Here is a 27109-nt window from a genome sequence, read left to right on the forward strand (position 1 = left end):
AGAGAAGCTGTGGAAAAGCTGGGAAAGAAGATCTTTGATAAACAATAGAGATTCATGTTGCTGCTGTTGCCCAACTCTGTATTTTTTTTAAAAAAAATTTGTCAACCATCTTCTTCTCACGGGGAAGGAAAAATTGTAGTCCTTGCCCTCCTTCCAAAAGAATCCTGCAGGAACTGAGCCAGAAGCTATCGCTAAAACACATCCTGATCACAGGTTTTCCCTTAACGATATTGCTGGGAGCCAGGATACCTCCGGGACATGGTTCCAAGTTGCAATCTAAAGAACCTACCCACAGCACTGACGCAGCAAGTTGAGATGCTGGCACTGCTGCATAGCTGCACATCTTACTCTGTTTTTTTCCTGTTGTAGCAGGCAGGGCTTTCTGCAGCCTAGCTGGTGGAACAGGAGGGTTAGCACCAGAAGGACACCACTGTATGACTAAGCTTGTTAATCTTCAGGTGGTGGCTGGAGACCTCCCAAGATTGCCAGGTAATTCCCAACCCAGAGTTGGCAAACCTACATATGAGACAGTGGTAGCTGTGGCAAAATGGGTCCCATGGGCCCATCTATTCAACCAAGGGGGTATGGAATTTACCTAGCTGTCCCCTATTTCTTGTTATTAGACTCCTAACAGGAAGTTACCTCCCCAATCTTGTTCTGCGTCTCCACACCCAACAAGCATGAGAAACTCACCATAGCAAGGAGACTATGGTGATAAGTTAGTTTAGCTGTTCTAGAAGCTAAACCATCCCTTTTTACTTCCAGGTTTTGTCTGACCACATTCCTTGTTTTTTTCTGTAGTGTGGACCATATTTAAATGAAGTTGATTGACCATTATGAGATGTTTTTTTCAGGAAATGGGAAATGAAAATGGCTGGAAGGGGTGGGGGCTGGGATGTTGTTTGATAGTTTTTAATTTTTAGAATGTTTAAATCTGTTTATGAATGTTTTTATCTATTGATGTAACCGCCCCGAGCCCGCTTGCAGAGAGGGCAGCCTATAAATCAAATCATCATAATGTTAACTTAAAGCTATTGATCAGGGAAAAGGGAAAACCTTTAGTATGTTTAGGAATGTTTGACTATAGAAAATAAGAAAAATGTAATTCTTCAAATATATCTCCCTGTGATGTTGAATTTCAGCATAGGTAGAATAAAACTTAAGATTACTAGATACAACTTTGGGTCTTTTTGTGCTGCCTCTGTCCAGGTCCTGTTCTCAAAGCTGTGTTTTCTCCTGCTTGTCTAGCCAGTCAAGAGTCAAAACCTTCCCTCCCACTTCCTCAGACTCTCTGAGGATCTCCCCTAAAATTCCTGGTATTTTGAGCAACACTCTCAGCAAATATGCATTAAATGGGAGGAGGTGGGGGTGACATCAGACTCTTCCGCTTACCTGTTGGAAAATTCCATTCCCTTGGTTCCAGGATATTCCAGTGAATCCATTGATTACACACAAGATCCTAATTCTGTAAAAAAAAAAAAAACAATGCTTGTTCCATTGGCTATTCACCATTAGAAATTCAGCTTTCATCTTCCTACGCAGGCAGTCTGAAAGATGGCTATTGAAATATTTTCTGCATCCTTTGTAAAGCGAGGGAGGCTGGGTGGAGCATTGACAGGGTACAAATTAAGCATGCCCCTTTCATAATTCTAATTGTTATTTATGTTACCTGTAGAGTGAGGTGTCATTTCATTACAACGGCAGCCTTGTTCTTCTGCACTTGTAGTGCGCACTGGAATTGTAGCCTTGCGGTCATACGTTACATTCTTGAAATTTTTGTGCTATACAGTTGTATGTCGAAGGGATTTCCAGTGATGTATGGTAAAAGGCAGGTTTTACCTTGATAATGTGTGACATTTTACCTTTATAATGCATGACATGGGGGTCATGGGGCTTTTATAACCTCAGTTTCTCTCTACAGCTTTTGCAGTACAAAATTATGGGCTGGTTGTTTGGGTAAAGTAAAATTAAGGGTGTGTGTTTTAACTTTTATTCATTTTATATATTTATTTTATAAAATTTGCACTGAGTAGTTATGAGAAAGAACATATATCTGAACATTGATTTGGAAATAGTTCCAGAATATCAGCTTGAAGAACCTTTCACTCACATACTGGGAGTTTCCTGTTTCCCCAACATCAGTCCAAATGCATTAATCCTCACATTAACTGAAAAGTCACTCTCAAGGTTTGGGACCCCCTGAAATGGTGTGTTGTGCAAACTGTGTGTAATCCTTGGAAATCAACACATCCTGTTATTGCTTGAGCAAAAGTGCCTTCTCCATGCCCAAGTATCAAGAATCCAATGCATGTATTGGAAAATTAGGATTACAAAAATGGGTTTTGGCTTTAGTGAAATAGATAATGTTTAGGAAAGGTTATATGCATGCAGATTGCCCATGAGGCTGGGAGTTCAATCCCAGCAGCCGGCTCAAGGTTGACTCAGCCTTCCATCCTTCCGAGGTCGGTAAAATGAGAACCCAGCTTGCTGGGGGGTAAACGGTAATGACTGGGGAAGGCACTGGCAAACCACCCCGTATTGAGTCTGCCAAGAAAACGCTAGAGGGCGTCATCCCAAGGGTCAGACATGACTCGGTGCTTGCACAGGGGATACCTTTACCTTTACCTATATGCATGCAGAATGTTTATTTGCCTTTGTGGTACAAAGGAATTTCACATGTTTCTTCACTCAATAGAAGGCTTGTGCTTTTATGTTTAGTTTTCCTTCGCAAACAGTAAGAGGTTTCATTCTAAACCCATATAGCTTAACCCAGGAATACTCTGCCATGTTAAGTTGTTGGTGTTCCTTCGTCATTTCTAGCTAATGAAGTATATCAGCCATGTGACCTTTAATGCTGGTCAGTTGATTTTGTGTTCCAGAAGATATATGATTTTCTCTTGAGGTAGTTTACAATTCCAGCATGAGAAAGTTGGATGAGATGGGAGAACGAAGTGAGAATTCGCTGCTTTTCAATAGTGTAGTAGAGGAAACAGACTGCCACTAAAGTGACTTTAGTCCTATAACCTGTATGGTATGAGGCAAAACTTGCTTAAGTGTTTGAAGTATTTTTGCCTCATCTTTCTGCCAGATTGATTCCAGGCTTACATTTCATGGCAGATTTTGGATTGATAACATTACTGTCACTGAAGAACATGCAGTACAATAGACACTGGATGATCTGAAGCAATTCTTGGCCTACAACACCTTTCTGAGAGAAGTGATACCATGAGTGTTGATGTGCTCTTTTTCCATGTCCAACTCACCTTCCATCCCAACCCAGTTTCCTAATCCATGCAACATGCCACTGGAAGAGAATACTTTGTCCTCATCTTCCTTTCCGGTACAACTTTGCACATTAGCCTAGCCTTTGCACACCAGTGATTTGGGGGGCAAAGCAGACTGGCAGAATAATTCAGCTTCCCCACCCCCCATCAGCAACAGCAAACAAGTGCTATTAACTGAATTGCATTTGAATTGGGTTTGTGATAGCTCAATATATTCTGAAGAATTCCAGAGGACTGTGCTTTCATAAATACATGTGCATTTTTTAATTTAACGTATTTATGTAATCCCTTTATATCCACGTCCAAAGCAATTTGCAGTTTAAAATATGAAAGATAGACTGGAAATTCTTGCAAGTCATTGGTGGTCTTTTTAGGAATTTATGATACATAGTCTCTAGTCTGCATTTTTTCTTTATTGACTTCCCTTCAGGGCATATTGTATTCACTATATGCATTTAGTAGAATGTTAAAGCATATTTTTATTGGCTCCATTTGGTGGGGAAACGATTTTTGTCATCATGGATTTATTTGCTTGTTGTTCTTTCGTAGGTCCATTTTGATTTCTCATACTCTGGATTTTGGCAGAAAGGCAAAACGATGGGCGTCAAAACATTTACCCACAATTCCCCCGCACACAGCCAGGAGATGCTCGGGAAGCTGAACATGCTGCGCAACGATGGGCATTTCTGCGATATCACCATTCGTGTCCAAGACAAGATCTTCAGGGCACACAAAGTAGTGTTGGCAGCCTGCAGTGACTTCTTCCGTTCCAAGCTGGTCGGACAAGCAGAAGAGGACAGCAAAAGTGTACTGGACTTGCATCATGTGACTGTGACCGGGTTCATGCCTCTTCTGGAATATGCATACACAGCGACCCTGTCGATTAACACAGAAAATATTATCGATGTCTTGGCTGCAGCTAGCTATATGCAAATGTTCAGTGTTGCTAGCACCTGTTCTGAGTTCATGAAGTCGAGCATTTTATGGAACACTCCCAATAGCCAGCAAGAAAAGGTCCTAGACACAGGGCAGGAAAACAGCACCACCTGCAACTTTACCTCTCGAGACGGCAGCCTTTCTCCAGTTTCTTCGGAATGCAGCATGGTGGAGAGAACCATTCCTGTATGCCGAGAGTCAAGGCGAAAGCGCAAAAGCTACATAGTTATGTCGCCCGGAAGCCCGCTAAAATGTAGCACTCAAACTAACTCCCCGCAGGTTCTGAATCCTTCAGCTTCCTATGCAGAGTCTAGAAGTCACCCTGTAGACTCTTCCTTGGCTTTTCCTTGGACTTTCCCTTTTGGAATTGACCGAAGGCTTCAGTCGGAAAAGGTGAAGCAAGTAGAAAATTCTCGGACTCTAGAAGTGCCTGGCCCAGCAGAAGCGTCCAGAAGAATTACTGATTATGTGACTTGCGAGAGCACAAAGGTCAGTTCCCCTCTGGTAATTGAAGAAGATGTGCGTGTCAAAGTGGAAAGGTTAAGTGACGAGGAAGTTCACGAGGAGGTGTCACAGCCCGTCAGCGCATCCCAAAGTTCCCTGAGCGATCAGCAGACGGTTCCTGGAAGCGAGCAAGTTCAGGAAGACCTTTTGATCAGTCCACAGTCATCTTCTATAGGTAGAATCACTTGCACTATGTGTCCCGTTGTGGTTTCATCCGGAGCAGGGTGGGCTTCCATGTAATATTCTCAAGTGTTTGAGTGCAGTGTTTTCAGACAATTTGAAAAGCTCTTCTTGTTAATGATAGCGACTGTTGTCTTCCTACTTTAACCAGAGTGTGGTGGTCATGAGGGTGTACAGTCATGAACGCTCTTTCCAGCTCAGCATTGAGATTCGTCTGCTGCTTAAACCTTTCATTTTGTTAGCCTGGCACCGTGAAGGGGGTGGGAACAGACTGGAGCCTTTTCAGGGAGGAAATGTCTTAGCTGTGCAGTCATACTACTTCAGCTGCACAACTGCCTTAAGGAAGCAGGGATAGTGTTCCAATGGGCACATGCCTCAATGTATTTCTGTTGCTATTTTTGCACCGCTCTTCGAATCGCTCATATGTTGACGTTCTATATTGGTGTTGCTTCTGCTCAAATCAAATTGCTTGACCTGCTAAGAGTTTTCGTAGACTTCATTGGTTGCGAATCCTTTTTAAATAGAAAGCACACGAACGTTGAATGCATTATCTTCCAAGGCTCTTTATATTTAAGCTGTCGGGAATTTGAGAGCAAGGTTTGTAAATTAAAAGGGGGAAAGCAGAGTTTCTTTTCTGGCAGCCATTCGCTAAAAACTGGTTCACTAGACTGATGTAATCTGACCCCATGCCCTTAAACAAATGGAAGTAGGAGTTCAGGGAAGAGATTGCCAGCGGCATGTGATTGCATAGGTGAAATCATGACACAGAGAGCAGTTTTCAGCAACACAAGGAAAATTTCAGTGAAAGGGTAGTGTTGTGATACACTGTTAAAGGCAAGGGCGTGTCTTCTTGTAGAACCCTGAAGAGTGTCATACACTGGGATGGCATAATAATACTAAGCTCTGTAACCTGCCAGCCTCAAGGGTGTTCCTATAAGTGCACAGCCAAGGGCCTTGCTGGTCACATCGTGTTCAGTAGTAGTTCTGTAGGCAATTTTTGATATATTTGTGCATAGTGCTGTGCTCATCACTGAACTAAGCAGGGAAATCCTGGCTTCTCGGAAGCTGTGTGAACACATCGAGCAGCTCCTATAGCAAAGGATCAAATTTTATTTATTTATATGTATTTATTTAGATTTATATACTGCCATTCCCGGGTGGGCTCACGGCGGTTTACAGACAATAAAAGAATAAAAACACAAAGTCCCATCATTTCCCTTAAAAATACTACTGCAACTATTAAGGCAGCAGGCAAAAAGAACCAATAAGACTGTTTATGTACTGAAGGTTTTATGCTGGGCTGCAGGCTGGAGTTTTAGTCATGACGGGTTGCCCCACCTCCTGCTGCACCCACATGGAGAGCATTTGGCCTGGTGCACCTCATCCGGCCCGGATTTGTGCTCCTGCACAGGAGCTGGAGCAGTGAAGTTCCCAGTGCATAAACGGTCTAACTAGCTCATCTCTTCATCCAGCCAAAGGCCATTCTTCCTGTTGTTCTACTGATGTTCTACTGGTGGGAGTGAGCCATCAGATCCGACAGATGGATAAATAGACATGATCAAATTTTAGAACAAAGTTTGAGTCCAGTTGGCACCTTTAAACCCAACAATGTTTTCAAGCGTTACCCCCCCCCCAAAGGAATTTCTTCCTGCTTTAACCCCTTATTAAATAAATACCGTTTTCTTTTGCAGCCAGTTTTCATTTCAGAGGGTTCTTTCACAGAAGGCATTCCTGGTAGGCTGCCCTTTGCTGTCTGAATACACTGGTCTCTTTTCCTCGATCTTTTCTCCACATCCGGAGCAGAGATCACCACAGAAAAGAAAGCAGTGATCCATAAAATATGTTCTTGCTTTGTTGTAATCCTGCAGTGGTCTTAATTAAGATGCTAATGCCCGCCTGCTCCTTGCATTGAGTATCACACTGAAATTATATGTGACAAATGTTATAACTGTTGAAATTTACTGGCGTGTATCCAACTAAACCATTCTGAGGACTAATTTGCAATTGGGTCTTCAGAAGAAGGAGCAGCGATTTTTGCCACTGCAGACCCCCACTTTGCTTTTAGTGCTGACCCTGAGGGTCTGCTGATCTCTAGGAACAAAATTGCATTGGGCTGCAGTGGAAGGGGGAACCAGTAAAGGTCATGCTCTGCAGAGAGATTACAGGTGGTTGAATAAGTCTTTCTATTAGAATTATTTTAAGAGCTGTACTTTTAATTAGCAGGTTTAACTAGAAAAGGGGGGGGGGCTTTTTTGAAGGACCTTCACTCCGCCTTAATTCTGCCTGGAATGCTTCATTGTTAGCAGTAAAGTGACTCTGCTGCTTCTGGCCCTGCAGGTATCTTATATGCCTTTCTCACAGACTTATTACACTGTGTTAAGTCAATACAGTCAGCAGCATGAGACAAGCAATAGGATTTCATTTGCAGAAACCTGAAAACAAAGCTGAAAGAAAGCACAAGTTTGTCCAATGAAATTGTGTTCCCTTAACAAAGCAGTTGAAAAAATGTTGGATTGGTGCATAGGTTGGAAGGGGCCATACAGGCCATCTAGTCCAACCCCCTGCTCAGTGCAGGATCAGCCTAAAGCACCCTTCATAAGTATCTGTCCAGCTGCTGCTTAAAGACTGCCAGTGAAGGGGAGCTCACCACCTCCTTAGACAGCCAATTCCACTGCCCTAGAAATTCAAAACAGATCTCTTGCAGCCCATTCATAAACATTCTGAATCTGAAGACCCACCAAGTGGGTCTCAACGGGAGTCCCTGATATGTATGTTTAGGATAACATCCCCCGTTAAATAATATACTGTCCAGGTACCTGACCGTTTATAAAGGTGATCAAGGTTGTCTGGTAAGAAAAGTAGACATGTTAGGCCTAAGATTGTCTGCAACAAAAGGTCAAAAATAGCACTGTCAATAGCAAGCCATGACCTCAGATCTCAAAAGCCAAGACAGGTTGGCCCTAGTTGGTATTTGGATGGGAGATTGCCAAGGAAGTCCAGGCTATGTGTAGAACGGTACTGACTAGATTTCAGGTGTGGGGGGTGGGGAATCCCAGTTAGAGTATTTCAGCAGTGGAACAGTCTGCTTAAGAAGGTGGTGAACTCCTCCTCATTGGCAATCTTCAAGCAGCAGCTGGACAGATCCTTATCCTGGATGCTTGAGGATGATCCTGCATTGAGCTAGATGGCCTGGATGGTCACTTCCCATTCTAGGATTCCTTGAGTCTATTTCAGCAGTGGAATGGGCTGCCTAAGGAGGTGGTGAGCTCCTCCTCACTGGTAGTCTTCAAGCAGTGGCTGGACAGATGCTTATCATGGATGCTTTAGGTTGATCCTTCATTAAGCAGGGAATTGAACTAGATGGTCTGTATGGCCCCTTCCAACTGTGTAATTCTAAGTTCCACATGTTCATAATATCTTGTCTTTATCCACATACTGCAGGGCTGATTTTTAATGAGTTTTGTGGTGTCTGGGTTTTTTTCCATTTGTGATATACCACAGTTACAATTTCATTATGTGTGTTTATCAGATGAAAACATCACTGTTTGGCTGTTGTGCTGAAGTGTCCTAATCCTGTATTTACTTGGAAGTTATCGAGTTAAATTACTTCAGTATCATTGTAGTGTAGTGATCTGTTGATCAGTTGGGAGAGGAAGCTTGTGAGAGAATACAAAATTTGGTACACTAAGGGACAAAATTAGAGTTTTTTTAAAGGGAGGGGGCTGGTACCAAGCCCTTTTGAGTTAACTGAGGTTCAAGCCTTTGTAAATAGTAATTGGCTATTATATACTGATTGCTCTTGCTACTTTGCATATATCACTTTGACAAATTGACTTTGTAGTGACAGTCCTATCCTTGTTTATGCAGGTCCAAGTCCTGTTTCCATCAGAGAATCTTCTGATGGCTGAAATCATGAACAAAACTGGTTATAATTTGCCCTATAATACTGAGTCTGTGTACTGAGTTGTTTACTAGCAAGCCAGCCTATCACTTCACTAAATGTTGAAGTGTCTTGTCAGAGAGCATTGAACTCTTTATGGGGTTGATTTTTACAACATAACATCACAGTTGCTGAATGTTTTTCTATGAAAACCAAGGAGCAATGATGAGGATTCTTCCACATACAGCTGCATTTATTCCACCTAAACTGCAGGTTGATACATGTTCTTTCCTCAACTGCCTAGGTTCGATAGATGAAGGAGTCACTGAGGGCTTGCCAACACTCCAAAGTACCTCTGGTGGTAACGTTCATGACGACGATCGGTATGTACCAGCAGTGTAAAATGCTCTGCAGTATATGCTGTGATGCACTTTCTGTGTTAAGCAAACAGTGTCCAACATAAAAATTGCAGGCAGTTGTGTTGGTCTAGGACAAGGGTCCCCATCCTTTTTGATCCTGTGGGTACATTTGGAATTCTGGGGCAGTGTGGTGGGTGCACAAAATGGCTGCTATCAAATAGCTCTCACAGGCAGTGGAGCCAGGTACAAAATTGCTGCTGCAGCATGCTTTCTATCACACTGTGAGGACCCTAGTGTTGTGGTGGTACTTGCTGCCAAAGCAATTTTTTAAAAAAATACCTACCTCTGAAAAGCCTTCCTCGGTGGTCTCCTTTCCAATTACCGACCCTGCTAAACTTCTACAATCTGATGGATTAGGCTAGTCCGGGTTAGTGTTTGGATTGGAGACTACCAGAAAACACCAGGGTAGCTGCCCAGAGGCCTGGCAGTGGCAAGCCACCTCTGAATATCTCTTGCCTTGAAAACCCTGTGGAGTCACCAGAAGTCTGATGTGATCTGATGGCCAATAAAAACCAAAACATCTCCACTTAGGATTGTCCACTGAATTTCAAGGTGACATTGAGAAAGGTAATGATTTCATAAGTACAGTATAAACACACATTTTGCATGTTATGCGTGTGTTGAGATTTCTGCAGGACTTGCGTAACAGCTGCAAAGCCCTCTTTAAGTATTTGAAAGGTTGTCACTTGGAGGAGGGCAGGATGCTGTTTCCGTTGGCTGCAGAGGAAAGGCGCACAGTAATGGGTTTAAACTACAAGTACAACGATATAGGCTAGATATCAGGAAAATTTTCACAGAGTAGTTCAGCAGTGGAATAGGCTGCCTAAGGAGGTGGTGAGCTCCCCCTCACTGGCAGTCTTCAAGCAAAGGTTGGATACACACTTTTCTTGGATGCTTTAGGATGCTTTGGGCTGATCCTGCGTTGAACAGGGGGTTGGACTAGATGGCCTGTATGGCCCCTTCCAACTCTATGATTCTGTGATTCTGATTCTGTGATTTTCACTCCTTGGTCACCTGCTGTTACCCTTCTCCAAAAAAAAGTCCACTGTAGGGAAAATATGTTTTAAATTCATTTGGGCATTTGATGTAGTTCAGTTCAAAGAATGTGGTTTTAACTTTTTTATTGCATGTTACAGCTTCTTTTCATACATTCACATTTGTACTTTGATGTTTTACATATATACATCCCTGATGCACTTCTGAATGAGTGATTGTTTATATCTGCAGCTTGGAGACTGTCCAGTATCCTTACCAGCTGTATATTACTCCTTCAACCAGTAGCATAGAGAGACCCAGTCCAAATGGTCCTGATAGACCTTTTCAGTGCCCAACCTGTGGTGTTCGATTCACTCGTATTCAGAACCTAAAACAGCACATGCTCATCCACTCAGGTAAGAATCATTACTCTTTCACATTCCAAAATGCAGCCGTTTGGATTATAAAGCTACAGATTGAGGAACCGATGACTTTTTAAAAAAAGTTCATTTTACAATTCACCCAGTAACTGCCATAAGACAGTATAGGTGGCAGAAATTGTGAAATTCAGTAAAACCTAAAACAAGAACATTATTATTTTATTACGTTTTATAGGCTGTCCCTCCCCACAAGCCTATAAGAAAAGCCCTGGTGGATCAGACTAGTCCAGCATTCTGTCTCACACAGTGGCCGGCTAGTTTCTCTGGAGAACCAACAACAGGGCATAGAGGCCAAGACTTTCCCCTGATGTTGTTTTGGGATTTAGAGGTTTAGTGCCTTGAACGTGGATGTTTCCTTCAGCCACCAAGGCTAGTAGCCACTGATAGACTTATCTTCCATGAATCATTTAAAGCTGTTGATTCCTGAAGCCGTTACTACATCTTCTGGCAGCGAATTCCACATCTTACTGCATGAATCAGCCTTTGTTATCCGAAAGCCCAAGAGATTAGGATTGTAGAGCTACAGCTTTTTTGTACATCTTGAAAGGTTCCCTTCTGTTCTGGAATTCTGCATGGCCAGCAGTGCCTCCCTCAACCATTTCAGCCTTTATGCAGGGTACCCACAAATATCAACTCATCTGCATGTAGTATGGCAAGGATACCACCTTGAGGTAGGAAGATAACCATGTCAAAGTTTTCCTTCTAAAAAGAAAGGGGAAAAAATGGAAGATGATGCCATACGTTTTTTGTTTGTGAGTAACGGGCAGAGAGCCTAAAGCGGTTAATGTTAACCACATTTGCTTGGAAACTAGTAATGCCTACTTAAATCAGCTCATGAATAAAGAGATTTAGGGTCGGAATGTCATTTGCAAAAGTTGGGAGTATTCAAAACCACAGGTTAATCCTTAGTTTCATTTTTCACTGAGCCACAAATGGCAGTGAAATTGACGCAGAAGAAACCAAGCCTCCCTGTGTCTTGATCTGGGGAAAAGCTGTAGCCACATTTTAAACATGCTCCTTAGTACTTGGCAAGGCATTGGTGTAGAGCAGGGGTAATCAAACTGCGGCCCTCCAGATGTCCATGGACCACAATTCCCAGAAGCCCCTACCAGCGAATGCTGGCAGGGGCTTCTGGGAATTGTAGTCCATGGACATCTGGAGGGCCGCAGTTTGACTACCCCTGGTGTATAGAAGTCCTCTTGCTACTTGTTGTTGTTGTTATGTGCGAAGTCGTGTCCGACCCATCGCGACCCCATGGACAATGATCCTCCAGGCCTTCCTGTCCTCTACCATTCCCTGGAGTCCTTTTAAGTTTGCACCTCTTGCTACTATCATTATATTAATATTGCCAGAGGCATTCCTATGCTGTCTTGGAAGCATGTTGGCTTTACTGCTTGGGAAACTGGTCTTTGCTGTGGATTGTGCTAGGGATGCACATTCAGCTAATCTGATGTTTTTTGACTATTAATTCTGCCAGATTTGGGAGGGGGTGCTATTTTCAGGTATCCAAAATGGCCATTCTGGAAAATAATCCAAATTTTTGTGGAACCGCTAGATAACTGGGGCCAGTTTAAATGCCTTTTCCTCCTCCAGTGGAAGTAATGGAACATGGAGGCATCTTCTTTGGGGCTCATAGAATTGGACCCTCTCATCCAATCTTCTTCAAACTTGGGGTGGGGAGGGTATTTGAGGTGTGGCACCAGCAGCTATAATGCAAATTTGGTGCCTCTGCCTCAGAAAACAGCCCCCCTAGAGCCACAGCCCTCAGATTGATTCTCCATTATATCCTGTAGGGACCATTGACTATATTCCTGATTATTTAACCGAATCCCAATACCATACCAATATTGGGATTTGGGAATAGCTGAAAATGCTGATATTTTTCAGGTTCAGTTTTGTTTGTTTTTGAACGCCCCTAGATCATACATGTTGGCTGAACGCACACATCCTTCAGAGGCAAAATTAGAAAAGGTTAACGGGTTAGAAAAGGTTAACAGAGACACAGAATGTTACAGCACAGTCATGCAAGACAGCCCTTGATGTGACGGAACGTAGAGTGCTGCAGTTACAGCCAACTTGTATAATGAGCAGCAAAGACTATAGTTAGTCCAACTCTTTGATATTAAAAATACTTTTAAAGGGGGTGTCCTTAAATCTGCTGCCTTTATGACCTACCGAGACCATTTTTTAAAATACTGATTTTTAAAGGCTCCCTTGTAAAACTTCATTGCAGGTTTAAATGATACATCCTGTGCTTGATGCATACAGATTTACGTTAACATTTAGGTCAAAGATTTATACTTCTCAGTCTTTTGGAAATAATTTGGCAACGTTAAAGTTTTGACGAGGTTCTTCTTCCCCCCCCCCACCCCACATTTGTAGAAGTTACGCTTTAAAACCAAGCTGTAAAACCACACTCTTACACTCAGAAAATCATTTCCCCCCCTCGCTCCCTCCCTGTCTTCCCTGTCTTTCTACAGGCATTAAACCATTTCAGTGTGACCGCTGTGGGAAAAAGTTCACCCGGGCTTATTCGCTAAAGATGCATCGCCTGAAGCACGAAGGTAAACGCTGTTTCCGGTGCCAGATATGTAGTGCCACTTTCACTTCCTTCGGGGAATATAAACACCACATGCGGGTTTCCCGGCACATTATCCGCAAGCCTCGGATTTACGAGTGCAAAACATGTGGCGCCATGTTCACCAACTCTGGAAATTTAATCGTTCATCTGAGGAGTCTGAACCATGAAGCGTCAGAGCTAGCAAACTACTTCCAGAGCAGGTGAGGTGCACAGCAAAAAAATACCCATCAGGGAAACATGCTTTTTTTTCTCCTCCTAAACCATCTCTTCCTGCTTTCAGGGCAGCCTGCATTTACCTTTTTCTGTCAGGTTGCCATTTTATTGCTGTCCTGTGGGCTGTTGCATCCCTGTTACCAGTAATATCTGTTCTCTTTTTGGAATATGTAAATGTGTATATATCAGAGCCAAGGTAGATAATACTGGGACCCCACCGTCAGCTGCAAGGATGCAGTGTGGTTTTACAGCTTGGTTTTTAACTTCAGAATGCCCATCCGGTTGGGGATCAGGGCACAGAAGACGATGAAGGACTCCTGTCCCCTCATCCTCACATGCCATGAAAACAGTGTGGGAGGAGGCAAGAACACCTCACTGCTTCCCCCACCGTAGTCCCCAGTAGATCTGGGGCCCTGCAAACCTTTGAAAAATTAAAAACCAGGTTGGAAAATGGCACTGTGTTTCTTTGGCTGTCCTGGCCCAGTATCATCTAGAGTGACCTTTGGATCAGGAGAGGGGGGGGAGGTACATTCAGACTACCTCACACGAAGTAGCCCCCACCCAGTTTGCTGTGCTGGACTATCTACCAGCAAGTTAATAGGACAGGATATAAACTTCTTTTGTTGCCTGTCTGCTGTAATAATTAGCTGCCTCCAGAAGCAACAACCACACCATTGAGGTGGCTGATTTGATCTGAAAGTTCTGATTTTGTGAAGGGGGAATGAAGTGCACGTAACATAAAATAGATCCTCACCAGTTTCATAGATAAAAGGTGCCAGGCAAAGGTGACCTACTAGGTGATCAGCCCTTTAGAAGACTCACTGGTTTAAGGAGAGCAGTTCAGCATCTGTTTATCTCCGTCACTGATATAAATTAAAATTGCTTTATTTGGACTGGACTGGACTCAGTAGTATACCTGTTAAAACCTGCTGCATGTAGAAAAGTTTAGCACTCGCCTTTAATTTATGTTTTCCCTTGGTGTATTGCTTAAGAGCAGCAGCCTCTGTTCGGGAGAGCTAGGTTTGATTCCCCACTCCTCCACATGCAGCCACCTGGGTGACATTGAGCTAGTCTCAGTCCTGTTAGAGCAGTCCTCTCACAGAGCAGTCCTGTTAGAAGTGCTCTCAGCCTCACCAGCTTCACAGGCTGTCTGTTGTGGGGAGAGGAAGGCGATTGTTGGCCATTTTGAGACCCCTTCAGGTAGTGAAAAGTGGGATATAAAACATCACATTAATTAAGTTTTGTGGGGCAGCTTGTTTTTAACTTTGAGCTGTTGTTTATGTATGCAGTGTTGGTTCCTTATTCTGACTCCATCATAGATGCAAAATGCTAGTACTGATTTCTGTTTAAATGTTTCCCAAATTGTCTTTTTAACAATTTTTAGTAAAGATGTCAAGTTTGTACACATTCTTCTATTTACTGCAGATGTTTGATTTTTTTTCTTGCATTAGTAATTTAAAAGGCTTCTCTAAATACCTATAAAATACTCCTTCGTTAAATTCTGCAGTACCAGTCCAACAAAAATAAGTGCCTTTTTTTTTTCTTGGGGGAGGTTGCACAGCAAAACTATCTAGCAAGCCACAGAAGAACAAAATTCCTCTAGAAGTTTTGTGTGTTGTCTGGGTTTCCCCCAGCTGAGAATCTCTGCCATCCCTCGTTTGTTATTCAGAAGTAGTTAACATAAATGGCCCATTTGAGGCCTATTTGAGGTAGGTTTGAGGCCCACCAAGGCTTGCCCTTCCCAGAAATATTCACCATTTTCCTTCCCGAGAAACTGGCTCACAGGAATTGCCTTACACTAGCAACACAGGTTGTTTGGGTCAATAGAAAAACCTTGGTGATCTAAATATGATTCATGGACCTGTTCCTTCCTACCTACCTTTAACATTTTATTAATCCGATTCTATGCCACCATTTTGCCTTCAGAATAAACATCCATCCATTCTTGCATGAAAGCACTCTGTAGATGATAAACCATGCATTTCTTATACATCTTTAATGGAGTCAGAATGTGAACCCACACCCTCTGGTGTATTGCCAGATGAAATCTTGGCACCCTTTGGACCCGTTTACAAAATTCAGGCCTTCATATAGAAGGTCTCTTGAAATGATTTCATGTTGTCAACCATTTGTACGGCTGGGGTGATTTTTTACTGGAACGCTTTGTGGCAGGGGTAGTCAACCCGTGGTCCTCCAGATGTCCATGGACTACAATTCTCATGAGCCCCTGCCAGCAAACGCTGGCAGGGTCTCATGGGAATTGTAGTCCATGGACACATGGAGGACCACGGGTTGACTACCCCTGCTTTGCGGGACTTGAGAAGCAGTTGCCCCAGCCATGTTCTGAGTCCTTTACGTGAAACAGGTACAACCTGAAGCAGTTTGAAGGGTTCTCTGTATGGCAGCCATAGCATGTCCATAAACACAGCTTTTTCCTGAGACCATCTTAACACTGTGCAGGGAAGGGGATTTTCCTCATTTTCCTATGCAATGTTATAATTATCCCAAGCATATTCCCTTTTCCACTAATGCTCTCTCTTGACCTTTGACCTCCCTTGTAGTGATTTCCTAGTACCGGACTACTTAAATCAAGAACAAGAAGAAACCCTCGGCCAGTATGAGCTAGGAGAGCACGGATTTGAAAGCAGCTCCTCTGTCCAAATGCCTGTCATTTCGCAGGTCTCCTCAACTCAGAATTGTGAAAGCACTTTCCCCTTGGGGCCTCTGGGTGGGTTGGCAGAGAAGGAGGAAGACATGCCAGAGCAGCCAAAGACTATTGTAAGTGCCGAGGCAAACCGAGATGAACCCCCGAAACCGGGGCTCTCAGCTATTACTATTGAGTAAGTCAGAGTTTGGTTTCATTTTTGTCTTTTTGGAAGTGCCTGTGTTTGGTCTTGTACAATTTAATTTAATTTTCAGAATGGAGGGGGGGAGAATGCACCCCCTTTGTTATTTTGTAAGCTATGCTGTTAAAATCATAAACTGCAAGAGATATTACACTATTTTCACAACCGAGCAGCCACTTCCGTGGAAACATTCAAGGCTGAAATGCACAGTAAAAAAATCTTCTCTGAATATAACATGCACTTCTAAAGAAAAGCCAAGCACACACAAGCTCCAATTATTCTGCAATTAGCACCAATCACCGAGAGATTCTTTTTTCCCTCCCATCCTGGTTTTTGCAGAACTTCTTGTAAGTGAAGGGAGATTGATCGCTCTCAGAATGACAAGTAACGTGTCAAGCACTGAACAGACATTTGATGAACATTGTTTGAGTATTTTCACTTAAGAACGAATTGTTTTGGTCTCTTACTTTTCTTGGGCATGCAGTAACTATTGCTGAAACTTACAGGACCTCCTCTGTTTTTTAAAAGTAGATGATAGATTGGATCTGGCAAAGCAAGGAGAGGGAACATGCCCCCAGTATGTTCACCTCTGGTATGCCAGTCCTTTTTAGAAACTGTTCCTTGAAATGGCCTTATCTGGATTTTATTCTCTGAAGTCTAACTGTTCTCTCTGGTCAAGAAATTCTAGTGATATTTAACAACTTGGGATAGCAAAAAAAAAGAATGACAAAGGAGAGAGTTTACAAAGGGCAAAAAAAAGAAGAGTTTTTGTGCATTAATGCGGTTCTACATCTCTATGTGTACTCACCGCGGTTTTATTAGTCTGTTTTAGATAAAAACAAGCAATTTATTTTCTTTTTAGAGGCCAAGTTTCTAACCCAAACGGGTTTGTTTACAAAAGGCCTGCTAGCAATGATAAAATGTTCTTATTCTAAAAGATTTTTTATACCCTTGGCCAAGCTGGTTTCATAAAAGCCATTCCTCCAGCTTACATACACAGCTCCAGCAAGCAATAATATGAAAGACTCACCATTTAAAAAAAAAAAAATAACCCAAAACACCCCATTTTATAGAAGGTTGAAAACACACGATATACAGCATTTCAGGCCAGCAGTTTCCATTTCATTGCCAATGTCTTCTGTTATTGTTAAGGCGTAAAAATTTAAACGAAAGGTTATATTCGTTCTTTTTCCCCTCGATTTTGGGCATCTCAGTACAGTCCGACTTGACAATTCATCTAATACACACACAAAGAGAACCCCAAGGAGGTAGATTTATTCAAAGTTGTACTGATACATTTCATGTCATTGTCATCTCACCGAAGGGAAATCAGTAAAGGGCTGATAGAAACAAAAGAAGTCTCAAGTAACTGTGGAGTTCAAAGAACAGGGTTGCTATTTTGTGCACCAGTGCTTGAAGCCTGGAAAACTGGCCATTAGTTTCCAGGGAGCATGAACGCTTCTGCCTATAGCACATTCACCCGGTCTTCAGTCTGTGACCACTCCTTGCACTTCTCTGCTATTTTAAGAAAGGGCTTCACAGATAAATGCTTATTGGCTTTAAATTAAAGTGTTCTGTCCAATAGGTTTTTCTTCCCATGAAATTTTTCCAACAGATTTGTTTAAAAAAATTTAAATTAAAGCATCTTTTCCAGATTTTTTTTTTAAACCACCAACTAGGGTTGGGCGCTTCGGTGCCCGAAGTGGCAGGTCTCTCCTGGCACAGCCAGCGCCACACCGCGGGGGGGAGGGGAGGTGCAGTCATCGGCGGGCACACACACACGCAGGTGTGGAGCTCCGTGTGTACGCCAGCCGGCGAGCTGACACCCGCGCCACCCCCCTGCCCCCCCACGGCGCGGCACTGGCTGTGCCAGGAGAGACCAGCCACTTTGGGCGCCGGAGCGGCCAACCCTACCACTAACTTTTAGGGCAAGAGACATATCTTCCTGAAGAACTGGTAGCAAAGGATTATGGGGCTTGGAATACATACAGTGCCTTGGGCGGCTTCATCATCAACGTAAAGAAAAATACAAGCAAAAGAGGCCACTAACTATTGGTGACAATTAAATAGCACTAATCCATTACGGATAGATTTGTGCTTGACAGGTAACCCTGCAAGTAAAGTGTGCGGCTGTTTTTAGCTTCTCGTCCCTAGACTGACTTGTTCAGCTCACGCGTGAATCTTATCCAATGTATACTTGTTAATGAGAAACAGCGTGCAAAGTGTATCACCCTAGCCCAAGCAGGTCATCTACCCTAACAGGATTTTAGGAAGATTTCAAATGTGGTATCAGACTGCAACTTGCTTTCTGAAAACAGGACAAAATATTAAAAGAAGACATTCGTAATTCTGCTTCGAGCTCAGAAGTCTTCTTTCCATTGTCCTTGCAAAAATAAAAGTGAACCTAGTTGCTGGTTGCATGAACTGTGCATTGTGTCACAGTTTCTGTAAAAGTCCTCCTGTTGCATTTATTCGGTACTCTTAAATCTCAGCTCAGTATAGGATCAGTTCATAATTCTCTCTTTTCCCAAGAGTGGGGTTTTTTTTTGTAAAAAAAAAAAATAATAAAGGAATATGCCCCTGACCCTAGAGCTACCTACCAATGAAGTGTCTTACTGCTGTTCTTGTTGTCTCTCGTTCTGGATTTTGTGTTTTCCTTTTTCAGCCATGGAGAGGCTTCCATTGTTAGAAGTGCTTTAAGATAAAGAATTGTGGAAGACAAGTGAGGATCAGAAAGCGGGCCAATTTCTAACCCCTTGGCCAACCTAGAACACATAGCCCCAGTGTTTTTTTTAATTGAACTGACTTCCAGGTTAGTATGTCTTTCTTGCAACCTTAGCAAGCCAGAAACAAAGACTTTAAAAAAAAAAAAAGATCATCTTGTGGCACATCTCACCTTTGTTGTTGTTAGGTGCGAAGTTTCCTTAATTCTGGCCCCTGAAAACCTAGATCAGGAGTAGTCAAACTGCGGCCCTCCAGATGTCCATGAACTACAATTCCCAGAAGCCCCTGCCAGCAAATGCTGGCAGGGGCTTCTGGGAATTGTAGTTCATGGACATCTGGAGGGCCGCAGTTTGACTACCCCTGAAAACCTAGATGTTCTGACCAGCACTCGGGCAAATCCAGGTCTGAGGGCCAAACTAGATGTGATGCTGTGGATCCTTTAATCAGTACCATGTTCCTTTAAATTGCTGGTGCAGCCGGGCCCAAATGCAGCCCTTCTTTCCAACCATTTGATCCTCATCAAGAGCACATGTACCACTATTCAGAAAGCTATAAAGCGCTTCATTCAGTGTTCTCTTGCAAAGTGCATGAATGAACCAACCCCAAGTGGTTTGATCACGGAGGTTTACCATGGCCTTAAAAGACTAACCATCTCTGCTTTAAATTAAAGTGAGCGAAAAGTCCAATTTCCCCCCCCCCCAGGGGAGCATCACAAGAACTGCATTTGTAGACTGAACGCTATTTCCAGCATCAGATGATGAAACTGGGTTCACTTTGGTGACAGAGTAGAATCCTCTTTATGATCTATGATGGTCATTGGCCAACTCAATTCCTACAGTGGGTTGGTGGAGCATTACATCATGTATGTACGTATCTCTCACGTATCAGGATGTACTGTACAGCTTTCCCCTAACGTGACTTGTAACAAAAAGGGTTTTAAATTCAGATGGAAATCATCTGTTCCCACACAATTAGGAAAGAGAGGCACCGACTAGGGCTAGAACCCACACCTGACATTTCCCTCAGTTCTCTCCCACAAAAGGAGCAGAGTTGCACAATGCTGTGAGGATTAGAAAGGTGTTTAGCTGGGTTTTTCTTTTTTTTTTAATGTGCCGACAAACCACACTCCCCGAGGGCCAGATGGAGAGCGTACGTACATTGGAGATGAGATTATGTTTCCCCAAACTGCAATACGGAATGTCAACTTCATGTAGCATAATGTCTTTCTGTCACCAGCTTATTCCCCTCGGATGCATGTTTGGGAAGTCAATTTGACCTCTCTTCTCAGGCTGACCAATTTTATGCTCACAGTTCTAACGCTGAACATAACAGTCAGCTAAAATTGTTGAGAATAGTTCTAGTTTTGGCACTTACCTTTAGGCTGAAAAGTGTAAATGTGAATCGTTTCTTTTTAAATGAAGTGATCAGTGCCAGTGTAGCAAAAGGAAAACACTATAGAGAAATACTATATTTTATAAAACCATAGTCCCTAGGCCCAAAAAGAGATTAAGATTGTATTTTTTTAATAACGCATTTGCAAATTTTTAAAAATAGTGGCTTTGGCCAATTTTTTTTTTAACATTGTTTTTTTTTTTATTACTAATATTTTCTTCACCAGCCTCAAGATAGCAGAGGGTTAGATCTTGTCTCCCCCCTTCCCCTTCCCCTTCCCCTTCCTTTCTTCGAATCTGCTGAACTCCCTGTATCGAGAACAGTTTGGATGACATGTAATACAAAGGAGAGGCAGTCCGTGGTTGCCTTTCCACAAAAGGTATTTCTTTTCTTATCCCAATCAAGAACAAAACGTTGCTGTTAACGGACCTCTGGCTTTGCCAGAACGAGCAGTCCCTGCTTGCATCCAGGCTAGTATTCTGCCATGTTACAAGGCTTTTGTGGGCCACGTTTGGCCAGAAAGCGGGGTAGAAATATATACAACTAAATACTAGAGTTTATCAGTAGCATAAAGCCGGTATTAAAAATACAAAATCTATTTTTTAAATGCAAACATAAGCAGTGTGTGCGTGTTTTGTTTTGTTTTGTTTTTCGTTTCTTATTCTCTGTACGGTATTGAAGTCCTTCAGTGGGTCTTATCAAGCTCATCCAGAGATTTGGCTGTGTCAAAGGTGCTTTCATGTAGCACTGTGGTGACCCGGGAGGGTTTCGAGACGCCTCGAAAGGGGTAGGGCCGCGGCTGCTGCTAGCTGCCGATATTAGGATAGCCCTGAATAATAGAAGCCCGAGATTGTTTTCTGGCTCCACTTTTGCAGTGCCGTCTGTCTCTGGACCTTTAGAAGAATCTTGGGGGGGGGGGAGAGATGGGAGTAAAGTAGGAATTGGGGTCTTACGGGGGGCCCCACAACAGCAGCCTCCCCCCCCCTTTTTATCTGTGCCAGCCTTCGGTCACCAGCCGCCATCTCGTTCAGCATCCCCCTTGTCCGTGCCAACCGCAGCTACACTTCTTGGCATGTTTATCGACTAAATGGAAATGTTTCTTGGGTTTGTTTTTCGTTTTCGTTTTTCGTTTTTTAAATGTTGAAATACACTTTGCATTTTATATACTATATCTGGCTATTAGTATTTTTCAGGAACCCATAGTTCTCGGTGGCTATATATATATTTTTGTGACTTTTTTGTAAACTAAAGTGCCGTTTCACTGTTACAATCATTTTTAGAGTTCTTGTAATCAATGTGAATATCATGGTTTTTTCAAATCTGTTCTGAGCCTGTAGTGTTCGCTTTTGTGATTCTACGTGTATTGTATATATTCTGTATAGTTACATTGTACTGAAATAATAGCTTGTTTGATATAAGAAGAATATGTATTGGGTACCTTTTTTGCTAGCCTGGTTGTTTAATCTTTAAAGGAAAAAAAAACCCTTCAGAAATTTTTAAAAAATCTCCAGACTGGTCCCATTATAAGTCAAAATTAAGAGGGAAGAAAAACTAGTTTTGAGTGTCTTTGGATAGAAACATGATGCTAAGATTTTTCATTAAAATATTAATGTTTTATGGAGTAAGTACCTATTTCAGTGTCATTATTTTTCTGTAGTTTGACCTACTTACAAAGGGCACAAAGTCCTTATAAATTAAAAGAGCATACGCAACAAAATGTTACACCCCAGTGGACCCCACAGCACAAACTTAAAGGAGGTTATGATCTCTACGGGGTTGTCCCAAGTGCAGAAGACCCACAAACCAAGAACTCTTCAGCTCACGCCTTTGGCCATACACAGATGTTAAATTGCCTGCAGGAAAAGGAGAGTTATTCAGCTCAGATTTTATTCTGCTGTTTTCAAAAGCCCCTAGTTGGTTCCAAAATCTGCTCGAGCACTGCTTTCCTGCTTCAGCATGTTGCCCTGGGCAAGTCAGGGCTTGTCCCAGGCCCTGCGGATTTATTGTAAACGTGTCCGATGTGTATACAAGTGTGGTGGTAGCGGAACGAGCTGTCAAATCACAGCTGACAAAGGGTTTGCAAGGCAAAGACTCCTTCAGAGCTGGTTTGCCATTGCCTGCTTCCATGTCCCGACCCTGGTGTAAGCACTAGCCAGGGCTGACCCTGCTTAGCTGCCAAGATCTGATGAGATCAGGCTAGCCTTGGGCTATCCAGGTGAAAAAAATGTCTATTTAAAATACTTACAAGGTCTGAGTTTCCGTTGTTCATAGCACATTTAAAGGAATGCACCCATTACAAAAGGAAAGCCCGTCAGAGGGACTAGCATACCTAGGCACCTGCCTCAGCCCACAGCACTGTAAATCAGGAGTAGTCAACCTGTGGTCCTCCAGATGTTCATGGACTACAATTCCCATGAGCCCCTGCCAGCAAACGTGTGCATGTGGGGGAGTGGGGAATCAAACCCAGCTTGCCAGAAGTCTGCACTCCTAAACACTACACCAAGCTGGCTTTCCGGGAGGGGGACAGCAAAGTTGTTCTATCTGCAAAACGTCAGTAAATAGAGTCCCCAGAGGCAATAGCTCAGTTCGTGACCTAGAGTGTAGGATTTAAAAAGTGTTGATTAATAGCAGGTACGAGCCGGTGTTTGCAAAGCAAGGCGTTGTGGGCCATGCCCAGCCAGGCCTGGCCCTCCAGGCTCAGGTTCCATCTACCTGTGAGGCCGGGGAGCTGTCCAGCGGGGCAAAGAGCAAGAGCCAGATCAGGTTTGCTGAAGCAGCAGGGGAACTGTCCAGCCAGGTTGCTCCCACCCAGGCAAAGCAATTCACAGCTGGTCAGAAGGAGACATGCAATACCAAAGACCCAAGTCAGCAGCTCCACCTTTCCGTGGAGCACTGCAGGGCCAACCTGTGGTCGCCCTCAAATACACCCTTCTTGGAAAGCAGCAGCAAGAGCAGAAAGGCAAGGTGGTTGCAGGGTCTCTTGAATGTCATTAGTTCCAGGGGAGACACGGGGCAGTAGGCATGCCTCTGGCTTTCAAGGTTTAGCAGGATCAAAGGGCATGTGTGGGGCGTTCTTTGGGAGATGGGGTCTTTCAAGACCCTTTGCAGGGAGTCCTCCCTTGTCTCTGAGGGTCTGAGGTAATGCATGAAGCTGTCCATTACCCAATCAGAATCTTGGTCCATCAAGGAGAGTATTGTCTACTCAGACTGGCAGGAGCTCTCCGGCAGAGCTCTTTCCCATCACTTACCGCCTGGTGGTTTTAACTGGAGATGGCAAGGATTGAACTGGGGGTCTTCTGTGTGCTGAGCAGATGCTCTACACTGAGTCCTGGCCCCTTCTGTGTGCCCCCTCCCCAGAATGGAGAGTCCGTCCCATTGGATAGAAAGGAGCAGCTGAGGGCACCCTCATTTGGAACCCCTGGATGTGGATCCCGTGGTCCCATTGTTGTGAAATCTGGGGGGATAGTTAGAGAAGAGCCTCCCGGAGCTTTCCTGAAAGCTTGGAGGCCATAATTGAAACCCCCAGGCTCCAGGAAAGGCTGGAATGGCGGAATTCCCATTAAAGTCAATGGCACCATTGACTAGAATGGGTGCTGAAACCGAATCGATCCAGATCGGGCCCCTGGTGTACAAGCCTATTAGACAAGGGCCAACTGCCTCTGCTCTTCCCTTGCCTTGAAAATCCTACAAGGGTTTCCCAAATGGGTGGGACTTAAAGAAACCCTGTTGTAGGGTTTTCAAGGCAAGCAATGGGGAGAGGCAGTTGGCCCTTTTTATATATTTTAAAAAATTGTTTATCGGATGATATGACCATTTATCGGATGATATGACCATATATGGTCATGTTGACCCTCCCACCTCCCAAAATGGCCAATAATGGGCCTGGAAGGGGAGGATCCCAGAGTGGACATGTCCACAGCTCTGCTTCCCAACCATTTCCTGCATGATCGCACCACTTCTGGGGTTTCTTGAAGCCCAAAGAATGTTTCAGGGGTTTCTGAAGGGTAAAGAAATTGAGGAAGCTTTCCCTACTGCATCTCTGTAAGTCCCCCGCAACTGGACAGCCCTATCCACTGCCATTTCACGGGTGCGGTCCTAGAACAGAAGCAGACGTGTCCTTAGATGAGGATCACAACAAAGACCCTGGCCACGCACAATAAAGACCCTGTCCTCTACATCACCCACCTTACCTTTTAGGGCTTGGCGCTTCCACAGGTCATGTGACCTTTTGGAATGCTGAGCCCTTTGACCGGATCCAAAAGTACCAGCCACCGGTCGGCACTACAACCCTCCTGTTCGGATTATAATATACAAGCCATTAACTTAGTCGAATTCACCTCTTTCCAGTCCTGACTTCAGGCCGGAGTATCCCAGCCAGGTCCTCCTCCTACTTGCGGCCTGCGCCCTGGGCAAGGCCCAGGTCATTCTGTTCTAAGACAGCAAGGCAGGCAAAAGCCACACGTAATGCATACTGGTGATTTTTGTTCTCTCCTTTCCTCACCCCCGGCTCCATCCCGACTTTTAATAACAGTTTACTATTCCGTGAGTGCTTCCCGAGCTCATGTCCCACGTCTCTCGCCAAGGAGCCTGAAATCTTGTCAGCGAGAGCAACCGCCGGACTCGGGCGGCTGATTTATACAAGCCCAAGTGCACACGCCAAGTTCTGGCTGTGCCTCTCTGTCGATTTTTTTTTTTATAACTTCCCCTCCCCTTCCCAATAACTTGGCAACCCCCTCTGCATCACCTTCCTCCAGAGTTTTGCCTTTTATAGTCTTTGAATAACACTTCTTCTTTCCCCCTCCCTCCCTCCCTGTCTCTCTCTCTCTCTCTTGTTCTCTTTCTTTTAGAGAAACGTATAGGGCAATAACGTTATTACCCAACCATTCCCCTCCCACCTCCAACTTATCTCAGCTGGGAAAGGGCCATTTACTTCCAATGCAGGCTTTTGCTAACACAGCCTGTGCACATGCAAAATGCACCCTTGGACCTGGAAAGGACAGTTTGGCATTTGCTTCACAGCCTTTCTCTATCTCCCATCAGCAGTGCTGGAGAGAACCAGATGGCTGGGGTGAACCCAGAGCCTATCCCCGTCTCAAAAGGGTCTTGCCAGACAGCACCGCCTGGCCCCACCATCCTTCCTCTTTCGCCCACAGCTAGGACCAGAGGCTGGTTAGTTTCCAAGGCCTTGGGATGTCATTGACGGTTCCATCTTTGCTTCATGTCCAGGAAGGCTGCTGCTTGGTTCCTCCAGCTCCTGGCAGGGAATGAACCAAACACACGGTGAGATCTTGGGCCATTGCAGAGACTCATGCAAGGTTAATGATTTCTCAGAAAGCACCCCATGCTTGGCGCAAAATGGAAGATTCCAGCCCAGATGAATTCTCGGTGATGTACAGATAACGGGAGCCGTCCAATAGCTGAGAAAGCTAAAGGGCTGGACCATACATGATGCCAGGGAGCTGGGTTTGAATCCTCATATGTGTACTTGTGCTGCAAAAAGCAGCTATCAAAGAGGAGATTTGAGACCACAGTGCTGCGGAATTGCAGGCAATTTCCTTCCTGCACCATCCCCTCCATCAGAAATCCACCACCTGTACGCTTGAGAGCCAGCGTGGTGCTGTGGTTAAAGAGGGGTGGACTCTAATCTGGAGAACTGGGTTTGGCTCCCCATTTGGGTGACCTTGGGCCAACCACAGTTCTCTTAGTGCTGTTCTCGCAGAGCAGTTTTCTTTGAGCTCTCTCAGCCCCACCTACCTCACAGGGTGTCTGTTGTGGGTAAGCCAGTTTGAAATTCCTTTGGGTAGTGAAAAGCAAGATATTAAAAAACAGCTCTTCTCTTTTTAAGTCCAGATAAGCATAGCCCTGGCCTAGATACCCTAGGCCAGGGGAAGTCAACCTGTGGTCCTCCAGATGTTCATGGACTACAATTCCCATGAGCCCCTGCCAGTTGACGTGATAATTGCAGAAACATGTTAACTTTGCAGAAAGCAGCACTTCAAGCACATCTCAGTTCTGAGATATTCAGATACATCAGTGTGCAAAATGTTCTTGCTTAAGGCGGCAGGCTAAGTATCTCTCTTAATGTGTCTAATTTGTTCCAGCCTCTGGGGACTTCTGATCTTAGCACTTCTTATGACAACATCTTCCACAGTGCTGCAGTGTGTCTCTCCACCCATCCATCCTGACTCGACCTGTTTGTTCGTTTCCCATTCTTCCTGGTGCTCACATCCTGAGCTGGATAGTGCCTGCAGCGTGGGGCTGGCAGGAGGGATCCCAACAAACAACTGGGCAGTAGGGGAATTGCATGGATAGGGAGTGGCTGCGGAGGACCCCACTGGGAGACCTAGACTTCAGCAGTAGCCTCAGCTTAGAGCAGGCTTATTCTTGATGTCCTCAAAAGGGTTTCCTGAATGGGTGGGAGTTAATTAATTTTTTATGTTTTTTAATTTGTTAAACATTTATTGAGTGATATGACCATATACGGTCATGTCAACCTGCCCCCAAAACATGGCCAATGATGGGCCTGGAGAATGTGGGAAGGGGAAGGATCCAGCCATGCTTTCTTGGTCTATTTTGCATGATTCTACCACTTCTGGGGTGTCTCACAGCCTGGAGACATCTAAAAGCTCCCAGACACTTGACCAAGGATTCGGTGGACTTTATCTTTCCAGTGTTGTAATGCTAGTCTTTTAGCTATACTAAGGGCAGGGAGGGTGAATTTTCATTGCCTGACAG

General features: G+C 44.0%; 1 protein-coding gene and 1 long non-coding RNA gene across 7 annotated transcripts in view; one reads left to right on the forward strand and one right to left on the reverse strand.

Moving 5' to 3' along the window:
* The window catches only part of LOC143821923 (uncharacterized), a 29891-nt gene extending 28362 nt beyond the window's left edge, over nucleotides 1-1529 (reverse strand). For both annotated transcript variants that reach the window (XR_013225976.1, XR_013225977.1), the window contains exon 1: nucleotides 1393-1529. This is a non-coding gene — a long non-coding RNA (uncharacterized LOC143821923). The remainder of the gene's footprint in view (nucleotides 1-1392) is intronic.
* The window catches only part of ZBTB44 (zinc finger and BTB domain containing 44), a 35330-nt gene extending 13331 nt beyond the window's left edge, over nucleotides 1-21999 (forward strand). For 3 of the 5 annotated variants that reach the window (XM_077306416.1, XM_077306415.1, XM_077306417.1), the window contains exons 2-6: nucleotides 3834-4899; nucleotides 9089-9167; nucleotides 10431-10594; nucleotides 13099-13399; nucleotides 15974-21999. In XM_077306416.1, the coding sequence (XP_077162531.1) occupies nucleotides 3882-4899; nucleotides 9089-9167; nucleotides 10431-10594; nucleotides 13099-13399; nucleotides 15974-16256 (1845 nt within the window). In that variant the 5' untranslated portion in view covers nucleotides 3834-3881 and the 3' untranslated portion in view covers nucleotides 16257-21999. The remainder of the gene's footprint in view (nucleotides 1-3833; nucleotides 4900-9088; nucleotides 9168-10430; nucleotides 10595-13098; nucleotides 13400-15973) is intronic. The other 2 variants (XR_013225974.1, XM_077306418.1) reach the window with 2 other exon arrangements.
* Nucleotides 22000-27109: the final 5110 nt, after the last annotated feature.

This window comes from Paroedura picta, chromosome 12 (genome assembly GCF_049243985.1).
Source record: "Paroedura picta isolate Pp20150507F chromosome 12, Ppicta_v3.0, whole genome shotgun sequence".
NCBI lineage: Eukaryota > Metazoa > Chordata > Lepidosauria > Squamata > Gekkonidae > Paroedura > Paroedura picta.